The sequence below is a fragment of the Abramis brama genome, assembly GCF_963993115.1.
Source record: "Abramis brama genome assembly, chromosome: 3".
In the NCBI taxonomy this organism is placed as follows: Eukaryota; Metazoa; Chordata; class Actinopteri; order Cypriniformes; family Leuciscidae; genus Abramis; species Abramis brama.
The window spans coordinates 52,954,736-52,968,633 of record NC_139965.1 but is presented as its reverse complement, the minus strand read 5'-3'; the positions used below and the strand labels follow the sequence as shown (position 1 = coordinate 52,968,633).

Below are 13,898 nucleotides of genomic sequence, written 5' to 3'. Positions count from 1 at the left end.
AACTGATTACAAATAACAATAGGGAAAACACTGATTTAGAAATAAAATATATGAGACATAGGCTAGGCTATAACACAACTTTAGGTTAAATCTGAAAATTTGAACTAGGTCTCAGAGCGACCACATACTGATGTGAAAATATTCACAGATCTTGATAGATTATATGGCATTAGTAGGCCTAATTTACAGGAATATTTTGGTATTGTTTTTCTGACAGAACCAGTGGTTGTAAAGCTATCTTACCATTCAGTAAATATTCTGGTCAGATAAAGCGTGCTTTACAATAGTAATTGAAGGCGTCAGTGTTCGAGGGCTAAGTACAGTCAACTGGCCTATTGACGTCTCCTTATTTGACTTGGATTGCCTCACTTTTGTATACGGGCCGCTGAATAGTCCGCCGTTTGAAAAGGGTTCAAAGAACTTCAAAGTTTCCGTGGCGAGTCACAAGCAAATCGTATTTCAGAAAAAATGTCACGGAGGAGTTGTTTTCATTGGACTTGAAGAGCGGCAGAAACCTCGAGTGCGAAGTTAGAAAAGTGTCTTACTAGGGAACGGCGATTTGTGATTTGTGCCCTCTGTTTCCCACTAGATATCTCGCGCTGAAATAGGAACTACCCCTGAAACACACATGGTACAATCCAATGCACCTTTTGATCATTCCAGCAGAAGCAGCAGCGACTGACTGTGGAACAACATTTCAAGGTTCTTGGTGGAGTTGCGGCGTCCTGATTTGTCTGTATAGTTTAACTTAACCCGTAACCTAACGGGATCACAGACGCCTTAAACAATGGTTTTTAAAGAGTTCTTAATCTAATTCAGTTGATCTGAAGGGTGCTGATACTTGAAAAAAAAAGAAGAAGAAGAAAAAAAGAAAACATTTGCGAAAACAGCACGACCGAAAGAGAGGATTCTTCACGATGAGGCTCACTGCGGTGCTTTGTGGCAGTCTTTTAACTTTCATGCTTCTAGCCGAAGGTAAGTGTTTTGGAGTTCTTTGCTTTTGCTTTGAGAAGTAAACACGTCGTTTCTTGCAAATATAGAAACACAACAAAAATAGCCTACAGAACAGTCTGAGCGAACAGAATTAAACCGTATATCATCAAAGAGTTATCAGACATGTACACAAACAAAACAAAACATGATAGTCGTGATACATTCAAACCGCGTTAAAGCAGAAAATCAGTTTGCCAAGATATGAAACTAAATCTAACTACTGTCTAGTTGTTGATGTTGCCTATATAAATAGAATTGAATTTACCGTGCAGAGAAATTTCCTTGCAGTAATGCTGCTTGGCTGAAGCGAACTTGATGCTTTTGGACGTTTCTAAAGTATAACACGCAAAGTAGGTTATCTTTTGAATACCATCTGTCTTTTATGAAATACATAAACGCCACTTCGTTGTAAGTCAACATCGCCGCTCGCGCTGTATTCGCAACATGTTGGAACAGCCGCTGCACGCGGGCAGGAATGTAGCGACTTCAAAGCGCAGGTTCGGCCTTAATAAAGAAAATACACGGACGCAGCTTTGACAGAATTACACAGATCAATTACACAGTGTTGCATCAGTGAAAATGCTATCAATGTATGTAAAAATGCCTGTAAATGTCAAGTTGTCAACTAGATATCTACCCCTGTATATCAGGAAACAAAAGACCCTTGGAGCGTTTGCAAAAAAGTGTGCATAATCTCTGTGAGATTCATTATTCACTGTATGCTTTCCAAACAATTTCACCTTTTACATAACACGTGTAATTATATGTAGGCAATCTGTGTTAGCCATGCCTTGTTATATACATATATATTATTATTATATTCACATTATTCTGACAAATCCATCATATTGAAATGTAATGTTTCGCTAGCTTGATGTCTTGTTCAGTAATAGCTTATAATATTATCTAAAGAATAAACCTGATCTCTCATGACAAAAACTGTTTTACAGTGTTTGGCAGTGAAATTTAAACTACACATGTAATCCTGCATGTAGACAAATGAAACCGCATTGAGGTTCACACACTGTTCAAGATGTAGATCATGTTTTGTTTAGGGGCACAACTGAACATTTTTTGTTTAGTGAAACAAACAACATAAGTTTGGTAAGACACTTCAGCCACAATTCAGTTAAGGTTAGTCACATGGACATAATTTGATCTTTACTCTAGGTTTTTCTTTCTTTGCAAAACTTTGCAGAAGAATTGACCACTCAGATATACTGAAATTGAGTTGGAAAGAGACTAATTTCTAACCCGTAAGGAAACTCGAAAGGTTAATGTGCCATTGCACAAACCAGCCAACATATGAACCAACATCCACATTCTGCATGACCTTTAAACTTGTTTCTGTATGGTATACTGGTTTTGTTAAAGATGAACTTCAAAATCTGTATCATCAATGGGTCTAGTTGTTCTGAGATGTTGAAACCTCATTACAGGATGATTCTCTTTGGTGTATTTTTAAGCTGACGCTTCCTTATTGTTTGTTGCGTTTATTTTATCTGGCAGCATATATGACTACCAATGTCCTGCTTACAAGTGTATGGGCTTTTTATAAAGTGTGTGAAAATGTGTGGCAATGTCTTAGGTTTCACACCCCCCTGGGCATTAGCTCTAATATCATGATCTCATTCAACTACTCATAAGATGCATATATATATATATATATATATATATATATATATATATATATATATAAGCTCCTAATTGCCTACGGAATCCGGCGGTCAAAAACAGCCCAAGTTGAAGCATTTTCATTGACGCAAGATCACACAAATGAAAAGATTTTGAATATTTGTAATAAATCAGTAAATTAACTCTTCGTCTTGAGATTTTTTTTATATATATGAACATTTTATTACGTGTATAAATAGATTTTTGATATTCTGAATAACATAAATCAATATATCAAAATAATAAATATTGTAAAATTGAATAAAATAATAAAATAAAAAATAACGTGTAAAAAACAGAAAAGGGAAGCAACCAATCTCTGTTAACCTCTGCTAATAATCAGTCAGATATCGCAATCTCATTAGGTGAGACGGAAACGTTTTACACTTATTGCGATGAGGATGTTTTCTGTATCTTATTTGGAGAAAAGTTTACATTTAAACAAAATGCTGTGATCTCTTGGTGACTTAGGAATTGTTTGTCCTTTTTTTTTGTATAATATTTTTTGTAATTATGTCTGCATGAGAGTTCATACACTACACTTTTAGAAGAAGTTCTTTCAGGTGCTTCATAGAGCCTTCCCATGATGGGATCATTTTATGGATTTAGTTTTAATTAATACATTTTGGTTTAATATTTTTTATTTTATTTACCTTTATATGTTATGAATTAAACAGCTCGTAAGCATACTTTAACACTAGGTAAAATTGAAATAACCCATTAAACATGAAATTATTATGCAATCTATTTCTCCTTGAATAAAACCTTTTTGGCATTTAGGGGTTCTTTAAAATTGAGTCAAGAACCCTAGAGTTCTATATAGAAATCCACTGAACCTTTTTTTTCTAAGATAAAGAAAAAGGTGACAAGCTTGAGTCTTGAGCTAGTTGCACAAGTTAAAAAGGATTTTATGCGCATTTTAGAATATGGGCTTTTGTTAAGGAACATGGTGTCTACATGTTAGTACATGTTTGATAGTTAATATAGTAATTAACATTTATGGTCCATTTTCTGTTTGATTTGGAGGATTCCTGTCAATAATGGGAAAACAAGTTCTGTGCCTAGGGGTAGGTGATATGACTAACATGTTTTCACATATGAGTTTCACAATAACAGTATCATAGTTATTCTGATTTCATTTTATCTTTGTTAATTTAATATAAGAATAAAACAGAAAATGACAAACAATAGGACAAGAAGTTTTCAGGTGCAGTAGGTCTATCCAGATAAAGCTTTTAAGTATACTACAGAAATTGTAAAAATCAAATGTAAAATAAAAAAAACATTAAGTGCATGAACTAAATATATATGGATCCTTATTAAATCACACGGAGTGATTTTTCTTTGTCTTTTGTGGTTTGATTAACATTAATGACACAGGCTGCAGCATATTAAGCTGCTATCACTTTAAGACCGGATGCACAAATCCAATGTATAGGGTCCCATTTTATTCTTTCACTTAAGACATAACCGACTGTGATTACATGAATACTCCCAAAGATTACATGAATACTCCCAAAGACAAAAGTTGGGATGTATTTAGCCCAGTAAAGCCCAAAGTACTTCGGTTTTTACTAGGGCTGCACGATTAATCGAAATTGAACTGCAGGCGATTTGGCAAAGGCTGCGATTATTTTATGCGCAGCTTGTCAGTGAAGCACGGCTCTGTGATCAGTAGTAAATGCTGCTCCATCTGAAAGCCAGAGGGTGCTCTTGCGCAGAAACCCCAAATGTGCCCCCAGAAGTAGGATAACGCACGGTGTTCCAGGAAATCCCTATGGGCATCATACTATCACTGTAGCTGAATAAACAGAAGATTGAAGCTCTTTGATGAAACATGTCTAATAAACACACGTCTACAACAATATATGGTTTATCTGAGTTCTTCAAGCCTTCTCTGGTATTTTCATGATAATAAAGTATATTTTAACTTCATTGCTAATTGACAGCATTCATCACCGTATAGAATACTATGAAATATGTTGTGTGCCTTATTCTGTGTAAGAAGGCACATCATCTCACAGAAGGATGTTTTCAAACACTCAACTGATGTTATGAAGTGAGTTTGGAGTAAAAACATGTTATTAAATGTTGTCTATTGTTGGGCAAGAGGTTCACGAACGCTTCTCATGTTTAGAAAAATGCTTGAGGCGTGTTGCTTTTTCAAATGCACGTTATAAGCAAATCAAACTCGCAGTGATTTCAGATGGAGCAGCATTTACTACTGATCACAGAGCCGCGCTTCACTGACTAGCTGCGCATAAAAAATTATCGCACTAAGCCAAATCAGTTTAAGCGCGATTTGGGGTTAATTGCGATTAATCGTGCAGTCCTAGTTTTAACGCGTACGCGAGGGTCCGCATACAGTGTGTGTGACTCAAATTTCATCACCAGAATAGTACACTCGCCGCCTGATTTTTGTAACCGCGTTTAGTTTGTACGCACAGTTTGTACATGCGCATTTAATTTGTTTTGCACTTAATTAGTTCTTCCACAAGGTGGCAACACTGGCCCGGGCTGTTGTTTCACAGTAAAAAACTAACTAAAGAGACGGAGTAATAACAACAGCAAAATACAGAAGACTGCAACACAACAACAGACGCCTGCATTGACAAGCACTTGTGCAAGGTTGTTATGAGATAGCCGCAACTTTTGCAGTTATGAAGTTATAAACGATAACATTTTTATCGTTTATAACTTAAAGGAACACTCCACCGTTTTTTGAAATAGGGCTTATTCACCTTCTTTCCCACATTTAGATAGGTGGGCAAATGCATTTTTGTCTCAGTGCATGCATTGTTTTAGTTTGACAGGGTCAGCACTAGCTTAGCTTAGCATAATGAATGGAATCCTTTGTTGCCAGCTAGCATGTCCTGAGTAAAAGTGATATAAAAAATAAAAAAACACACCTAATTACTTCTTGTGGCCTGCGTATTCACAACAAGTACAAATAGCGATGCAGATTAACACTAGGCGATTTCCTATGCAGATATTGACTTGGGACTATATTAGGGGGAAGCACAGGCGAAGCACTGCTACTTTGGCGCAGAGATATCACGCCCAAGTAGCAGTGCTTCGCCCGTGCTTCCCCCTAATATAGTCCTCAATATATAAGTCAATATCTACCTAGGAAATCGTCTAGTGTTAATCTGCATTGCTATTTGTACTCGTTGTGAATACGCAGTAATTAGGTGGGGTTTTTTTTATATATATATATTACTTTTACTCAGGACATGCTAGCTGGCAACAAAGGATTCCATTCGTTATGCTAAGCTAGCGCCGACCCTGTCAAACTAAAACAATGCATGCACTGAGACAAAAATGCATTTGCCCACCTATCTAAATGTAGGAAAGAAGGTGAATAAGCCCTACTTCAAAAAACGGTGGAGTGTTCCTTTAAGGAGAAAAATAGCGCAGTCACTGGACAAAGATGAAACTTCCTATAGCACATGTCGACTGCCTGCACGCTATCAAATGGAGTATACTTTGAAAGGCTATGCATTCGACTGTACGCATACACTAGCAAACGGGAGTTAAGTTATGAAAGACAACTATGAAAGACGTTCGGTACTGCCACGCTGACAGATAGACCAAATTTTCAGATGGCTATTTAAAGAAAACCCAGTTTTAGCTTATTGGTTGATTTTAATAGTGAGTAGGCAGTACTTTACTGTTGTTTGAAATGTGGGATAAAGTGGGCAAAAAAGTTTCGGGCCTGCTCACCCCTGCTCTCTGACACTCTGCCCAGTTCTGTCTCAGAAAGTGGATGTGTTGTTGTGCCGATATTTTCACCCTGTGAATGAAATTTATTTTATTTTGTACAGTACATGACAGCATTTACTAGGATTTTCAATACATGCACCATCACATTTAACCATGGTAAGGAGGGGCCATTCATTATTTTACTCAACCAAGGCAAAGAGTATAGAAGCCCAAGAGGCGAAACTCTGTTGTGTTATGGGTAACAGTCTGTAGATGGCGCTGCGGAGGCGCGTCCGCCATTATGGACTGAAAGCTGCTGAAATCGTTAGCGCCAGTCAATGGCAAAATCCATCTTAGGTGTTTATAGTTCATGTGTGCTCTTGCTAGATTGCACATCTTTTTTGTACCTTTCCGCCTGTAATAGGACATTCACAGATTGTTTTTGTTCTTGCCATTGAAACGTTCACTGTGTGCACTTTCACTGAAGATGTTGAAAAAACAAGTTGTTCATATTTTTGTGATATTCTATGTAAAATATTAACTGTCTTTAGAAATGTTAATTTATAATTTTATTTATTTATTTATTTTTCCAAATCATATATATTGTGATGTTCACTAATTTCAAAATCAACATTTGAATAAATATCTTATTACTTATATCTTATTACTGTGTGTCTGCCTATAGCCTATATTATTTCAAGAATTTCTGTTAGTCATATAACAAGGAAAATGCATAATAGAACATAAATATTGATAGATTAAAGTTTTGCAGTAATTTTATAATTGTATCTTTGCAAACCGTAAGTGGTAGGCTAATGAAGCCGATTCGGTGGGCCCTTACAAAAAAAGTACTATAGGAATCTTATAGTATTTTGGGACAAAATATTATAGTAATCTTATAGGAATACTATAGTAATTTGGGACATACTACAGAAGTACGATAAGACTACTATATAAATACTATAGCAGCTTAAAAATATTATAGAGGTATTACAGAACATCACAGAAGTATGTTATGTTCTGTAATACCTCTATAATATCCTAGAGCCGCTATAGTATTTCTATAGTAGTCTTATAGTACTTCTATAGTAATATTTTGTCCCAAAATACTATTTTCCTAAGGGTAATTAGGCCATGCATAACCAACACATAGACGTATATTTTCTGTCATTTAACGTCATTTAACGTCGGTCATCCTCATTAATGTATTTTAAATTGTTTTCATATTTAGATATGACGGCCAGAAAAAATTAAGTTATGTTAAGTTTTTGTTATGTTAAGTTTTTCAGTGCCATATTGACTCCCATTATTTTTCGGCGTTTTCCTTCAGTTTTCAGTCCATAATGGCGGCCGCGCCGTCACGTCATGGGGGCAACTGTTGCTATGGAGCGTTCTATTGAGTTTCGCCTCTTGGGCTTCTATACTCTTTGACCAAGGCTCATTGGAAATACTGTATTTAATTTCACTGCCATGGTCACCAGACTCGATCAAAAGCTTGTCTGAAGTACAAACAAAGTGCAATATAACTGTATGTGTACAATTAATAATATATATTTGCTTACCTGTCTATTAAAATACATGAGCGGAGAGCTCATGAACTGGCTCAGAGTCTCTGTCGACAGATCAAGTCCAAGTTTGTCGCAAAAACGCCACACCGATATTGATACTTGTTTTATTTCTCCGTTTGTCCGTGTATGAATACTCCCAGCATATTCAGCCTGCTTGCCTCATTTGATCTACGTTTAAGTTTGTTGGCATTTTCTGTACTCTCTAATCAAAAATCGTGAAGAATGATGACTAAACGACACAACAGCGGCGTTTTCAAATTCAAATTTCATCATAGATAATGTATACAGATCCCTCATTAGCGGTTTACATAGCGGTCTATAGGGATCCATGTATTATGTATATGGTTTCTACAAGCGGATAAAACTGTAATTTCTCTGGATTTACAAATCCTTGGGAACTTTTGGGATAATGTAAGTACACAACTGCATGAAATATATCACACTGTGCAAGTGGTTTCTGATTTTTTTATTTTTTTATTTTATTTTATTTTTTACAAAAATCTTACATATTGTAGTACCTTTAACAAAACCAAACGTGAGATAAAAACACATTTGCTGAATCAACCATGCCATTTTTGTTGCTTCTACAAGTCTTTGGGCTCTTTTATCATTATGAAAAGTTTTGAAATGAGATGTTTCACGGGACTTGTACCCGAGTGCTTTGCATTTCAACTACAATGCTGTAGCTAGTTTATGTGATGCAAACTTCAAAATGTATTAGTTTACAAATCATGTACTATGATAAAAGCATTTTGAGGCCATAACATAGTATCGTGCAAGGAACCGCTTAAAAATAAGTCTTTATTAGTTGGCATTTAGTGACATAAGTTGAAGAGAAAAATGAAGGTTGCTGTGTAAAAAGATCATTCAAATGTGAAAATGTAATTTAAGAGAATGCAACATTAGTATGTGCATTGAGAAGGTGTTTAGTGTCTGTAATGCAATTACCCTTTTAATTGGTATCTGTTGTATTCATTGGTGTGTTCACAATAGCTGGCATTCCTAGTGTTTAAAGAAAGCATTTTGAATCTAGAACAGCTTTAGAATGAAGCAGTAAGTAATTTTATTTACTGGGTGCATTGTGTCTAATGAACTCTCTCTACTCTTTTTCCCAGGCTGTCTCTGTCTTTCTTTCTCTCTGTCAAAGGCTTTCTGTGTCCTTGGCCTAGAAATCTTTCACTCATCCATGTCACGTTCAGTGGTCCCTCTTTTTTGAAAACCCCTTGTCCAACCCCCAACACACACATACTCACACAGAAATACATTCACACCACTATGTCTGCATACCCTAAACCATCCAAGAGGCCTCAGCAACAGGCTCTGTTAAAGAGACAATATGGGTTTCTAATAGTAATAGTCCTACAACACAAGGCTTTAAGTAGCAGTATGCAAGTTAAAAGCTCCACTCACTAATGAAGTCAGAGAACTTAAGTGGTCCTTTAGTGTCAGGACAAAATGTCCAAACAAGCCAGCCTCTCTCGCTAGCAGTATAGGATGTATGCAAACAATAGCTTTTGACTCTGTGTAGTGTCCCTGTTTGTTTTTCCCCCAATCAATGAGGAGGCAGTTGGAAAAGGGCTGGAAAACAAAAAAGTGGTGTGCCTGCGCTAAAAAATTGGTCTACACAGTCAAAAAAATTTTTTTAAAGTTGTAAATAAAACCAAGATCATTAAACGTGCCGAGTACGCTTTACAAGAAAACACCATTTCAGTTTTTTAAAATTTTATGTTTAATACATTGTGTTACTTGCCGTTTCTTTGTAAATAATTGTGAAATTTACTAAATTATACACCAGATTTGTTCAGTGCAGGATTTACTTTGAAACAATTTTCACTCAGAAATTGCTAGTGAATTCCACAATTAATTACAAAGAAACTGCATGTAACACCGAATTAAATTTGGAATTTTGCAGTAGAAAGACTGGAATAGTATTTTCTCATTTCTTGCTTCAGTAATCTTTGTTTTGTTTACAACTTTGAATTCTATTACTTAAAAAACAGAAGATTGAAAATAAAATTAGTTCTATTACTGTTAACTCTTTAAAAAAAGAGCTTGTATCTGTATTAGTTGACATTTAATTAACAATGTTTTTGTATACAACATTATCTAATCTGTTTTAATGTTATCTTGTACATATACTAAATACCAATACGTCTCTTAATATTAATGCTGAATTTGTTAGCATTACACTAATGATGATCAACACCTTTTTTTTGGCATTTATTAATCTTGGTTTGTATTAAACCAAGATTATATGTGTATATAAAATACTTTGTTTTTGTGTAACTTTAATACAATTCTGTACAAAATGTGCAAATAACTAATGCTTCAAGTAATGTCAATGTAGCATACCTTGAATGTTAAGAAATGTTAATGTGTAAATTAACATAAACCAAGATCAATCAATGTTGTAAAGATCATTGTTAGGGAACGTTAACTAATGCATTGAAATTATTCTTTTTTTCTTGGTTTGTGTTGGTTGTGATAGAAATATTTTGATGTGGAAGAATGGAATGTGTGGTTTAAAAAAGAAGAGAAAAATTATTTTTTATAATTTTCAATGAGAATTGCAAATTATAATAGTCACACCAAGCCCATTAATAGCTCTTTTATTGTGACTTGAACCCGAACACTCCACTAGTTTAGTATGTCACAAATGCTAAAACATATGGAGCTTATGAGATGCAAACAAGAAAATATATAAGTTTACAAATCATGCACTAGGTAAAATTGTTTTGTGGTCATAACATAGTATTATGCAAGAAACCATGTGCAAAATAAGTCTTTATTAATCGATAATCTGCACCTTTAATCATAATTTTTGTAAAAAGGAATGAAAGTTGTTGGTGTTTTACAGACACCTTTGTTCATTTCAGCTGTGGAAACTGCAGTGAATTGTATGTATAGGTACACAACTTCTGGGCATGAGTGCTCCTAAGCAAAAAATGTCTGCGCAGATATCAATATATCATCATCTTCATCAAGTGTTTTCAATACCCCTTTCTTTAATGACCTCATTTACAGCTGTTATCAAGATTGGTCTTGGGTCACCCAATCGTAAGTGGTCGATGCGTATTAATACAGGCCCAGAATGTGACTGGAATGGTCTGAAGACTGGAGTAGTGACGCTGACAATTCAGCTTTGATCACAGGAATAAAGTACTTTTTAAAATATCTTAATTTAAATAATTTTTAATTATTATAAAATGACATAATTTACTGTATTTTTCATCAAATACAACCTTGGTGGACATAAGAGACTCCTTTCAAAAACAGTAAAAAAAAAAATCGTAATTATTTCAAACTTTTGAAGGATGTAAGTCCTTTGAAGGACTAGATAAATAATAAAGCAATAAGTCCCAAGAAGCTCCAGCTTTATTGCTTTTATAAAACGGTTATTCCACATACCTGGCAAGATTTCATAAAATAAACACACAGATACAAAAATGTAATGCTATTGCTAAATATTATTCTATCTATATATATCAATGTAGTTCGTCAGAAGCGAAATGGTTGCCATTGCCAAGCAACACAGACGCTGCAACACAATGCCGTTTTACAAAATGCTATTTCCGTCTTTATACTTAAACATTTCATGTTTAATTCAGTGTTTTATTTGGTGTTTATAATTATGTGTGAAATTAGCCGTTTCTGAGTAAATCCTCCACCAAAGTGGTGCATTGTCTTGCTAGCTTTATTTGCTGTTCTTTCACAGTATACACAAATTGTGCTCAAACTAAATTGTACTGTAAACATTCATGATTACAACCTTATTATCAAAACCAATTATCTTCAGCCACAATCTTCACCCTTACATTTGTAGTTCTTTTTTCAATTTCCCCCCAGTCTTGTTCCAGCTCTGTAGCTTTTCAGCTTTTCAGGTAGCAGAGCCTAAAGACCATGAAAACCATGGCAACAGTGTTTTCTATGCTATTTTGCAGAAGGATTTCCAATCTGTAGTTTCTTCACTTGAACTGACTGAAAAAAAAAGAAAAAAAAAAAGTTAAAGCAGAATGTATTTATTAAAATATATTAAAACTAGTCTTCATGAGTCGTGAGCTTTGTCAACATATAAATATAATAATCTAAGTTATGGGACGATTATTGCTGTGGTTGCTTAGCAACCAGTATATGAGATTTGGAAATATGAAATCTCAGGCTACAAACCCATTTGAGATGTGACCTTGAAATCTCACGTTTTTCTTAAGAACTATTTTGCATTTTGGATCCATCATTTTTAACACAATTTTTCCACCTCTACCGTCCTAAAGTCATATACAAGTTTAAATTCAAAGTCAGTAAATATACAGTATACTACAGTGTCATACCGTATTGCTGAGTGTGACAACAGTCGGGATCAAATGCTTCTATAGCCAGTAAAATCTGATACTGTCTGCGAGTGGTGGACAAAATATTACTGTGCTGTTGAAACTAACATCTCTGTGTACATATTTGTAGTGCATTACTATTTTCCCGTTAACACTTTAGACCCAAAATGTATATTTGAATTGCCTTTTTCCACATGATTATTAATGTCCCTTCAATCCTCTTTCCTTTATATTGGCCAAACTTTTCATATGTATATTGTTTCTTCAAAGTAGCCTCTCTTTTCCTATATAATGAAGTTGGTAAGATAGTTTGACAAGGCTCTTGCACCTTTGGTATTGTCGTGAATTGCAAACCTTCACCTATGAATTGTGAGCTTTTGCTTCATGTGTTGCTTTGGGTTTGCATCTAGTCACACTAACTGACAACAAAGCTGTTTGTCTGTGGTTTGACTGATTCTGCAAATTGCCTTTGATTCACTGTTGTTTGATAGTACAACACATTTTTTACAATGCTATGCTGTATAGTTTGCTGATTGAAAATCTGTAAACCGATTACACAAATATTGCTTGTGTAGTCTGTCTCCTATTGCATGGTATGCTGGTTCTGTGGTAGTATTACAGTTCACAAGCCTCAAAATATTGCCATAATGAAACACAGTGGGATTCTCAAGCTCCGCTGACAGCATCTTAACAGAAGACATGTTACAAGATGCTGAAAAAAACTAAAGCAAAGAAGCGATGCAACAGCTAAAAATGTTTATCTCATGAATATGTAGACCAACAGTTTTAAAAAGAGCACATGAGATATAAGAAAATGTACACATTGTACTACGCCTTGTTGTTTTTGAGTTTTTGTGCGATACGCGACTGTGACAGCTGACCGCTCAGGTACTGATTATGATTTAATAAAAAATGAAAATATTCGTGCTTTCGAATTATAATAGCCTTCTATCTGTACCGCCTTGACTTTCTCTTGCTTTCATAACTTTCCCTTTTATTCTCGTGCACTGACTCGTTCGCTAAGATGAACAGCCAATCAGAGTTCTGTCTCTCCTTCTCACAGATGGTACAGACTCCAATTAAACCTGCTGAATCGACCCAAAAAGCCCGATGTTGTCCGACTAGAGCCAACGTTGCAGGACACGGCAAAAAACTAAGCCGATTGATGCTCAAAAATGGCCGACATTGGCTGACGGTCGACCGTCGGCTTGTTGCGCATCGGCCTTAAAACAAACAAGTGTATTACTTTATAAAGAACGTATCCGCCACGGAGTACGTATTTTGAAGGATGTTAAAATGCTTTCATTTTTATTAATGTGATTATATACTTTTTTGATTTAGTTTCATTTAATTTAGTTAATTGTTCCATTTAGTTTGCTTGCAGAGAGACTCCTCCCACAAACTCTTCTGATTGGCTGTTATTTGTGATTCATTTTATTCTTATTGTGTGGACAGACTAGTCGCTGGAATCTTATCGCATCAGGTCTAAAAATGTTTTTTTAAAGCTGTAAATAAAATAAATATTGCTGAGTATGTTTTACAAGAAAATACTATTTCAGTTTTTTTTTTTAAATCAACATTTTATGTTACTTGGAGATTCTTTGTAATAAATTATTTGTGAAATTTACAAGCA

The 13,898-nt window shown here is 35.1% G+C and overlaps 1 protein-coding gene across 6 annotated transcripts in view; it reads left to right on the top strand.

The window, feature by feature from the left end:
* Nucleotides 1-510: 510 nt before the first annotated feature.
* Nucleotides 511-13,898, top strand: part of lrp4 (low density lipoprotein receptor-related protein 4) — a 99,222-nt gene continuing 85,834 nt past the window's right edge. For all 6 annotated transcript variants that reach the window (XR_014605456.1, XR_014605457.1, XR_014605458.1 and 3 more), the window contains exon 1: nt 511-975. Coding sequence is in view for 3 of the 6 variants with exons in the window: in XM_084109406.1 (XP_083965532.1) it covers nt 918-975 (58 nt within the window). In the remaining 3 variants the exon portion in view is untranslated. The remainder of the gene's footprint in view (nt 976-13,898) is intronic.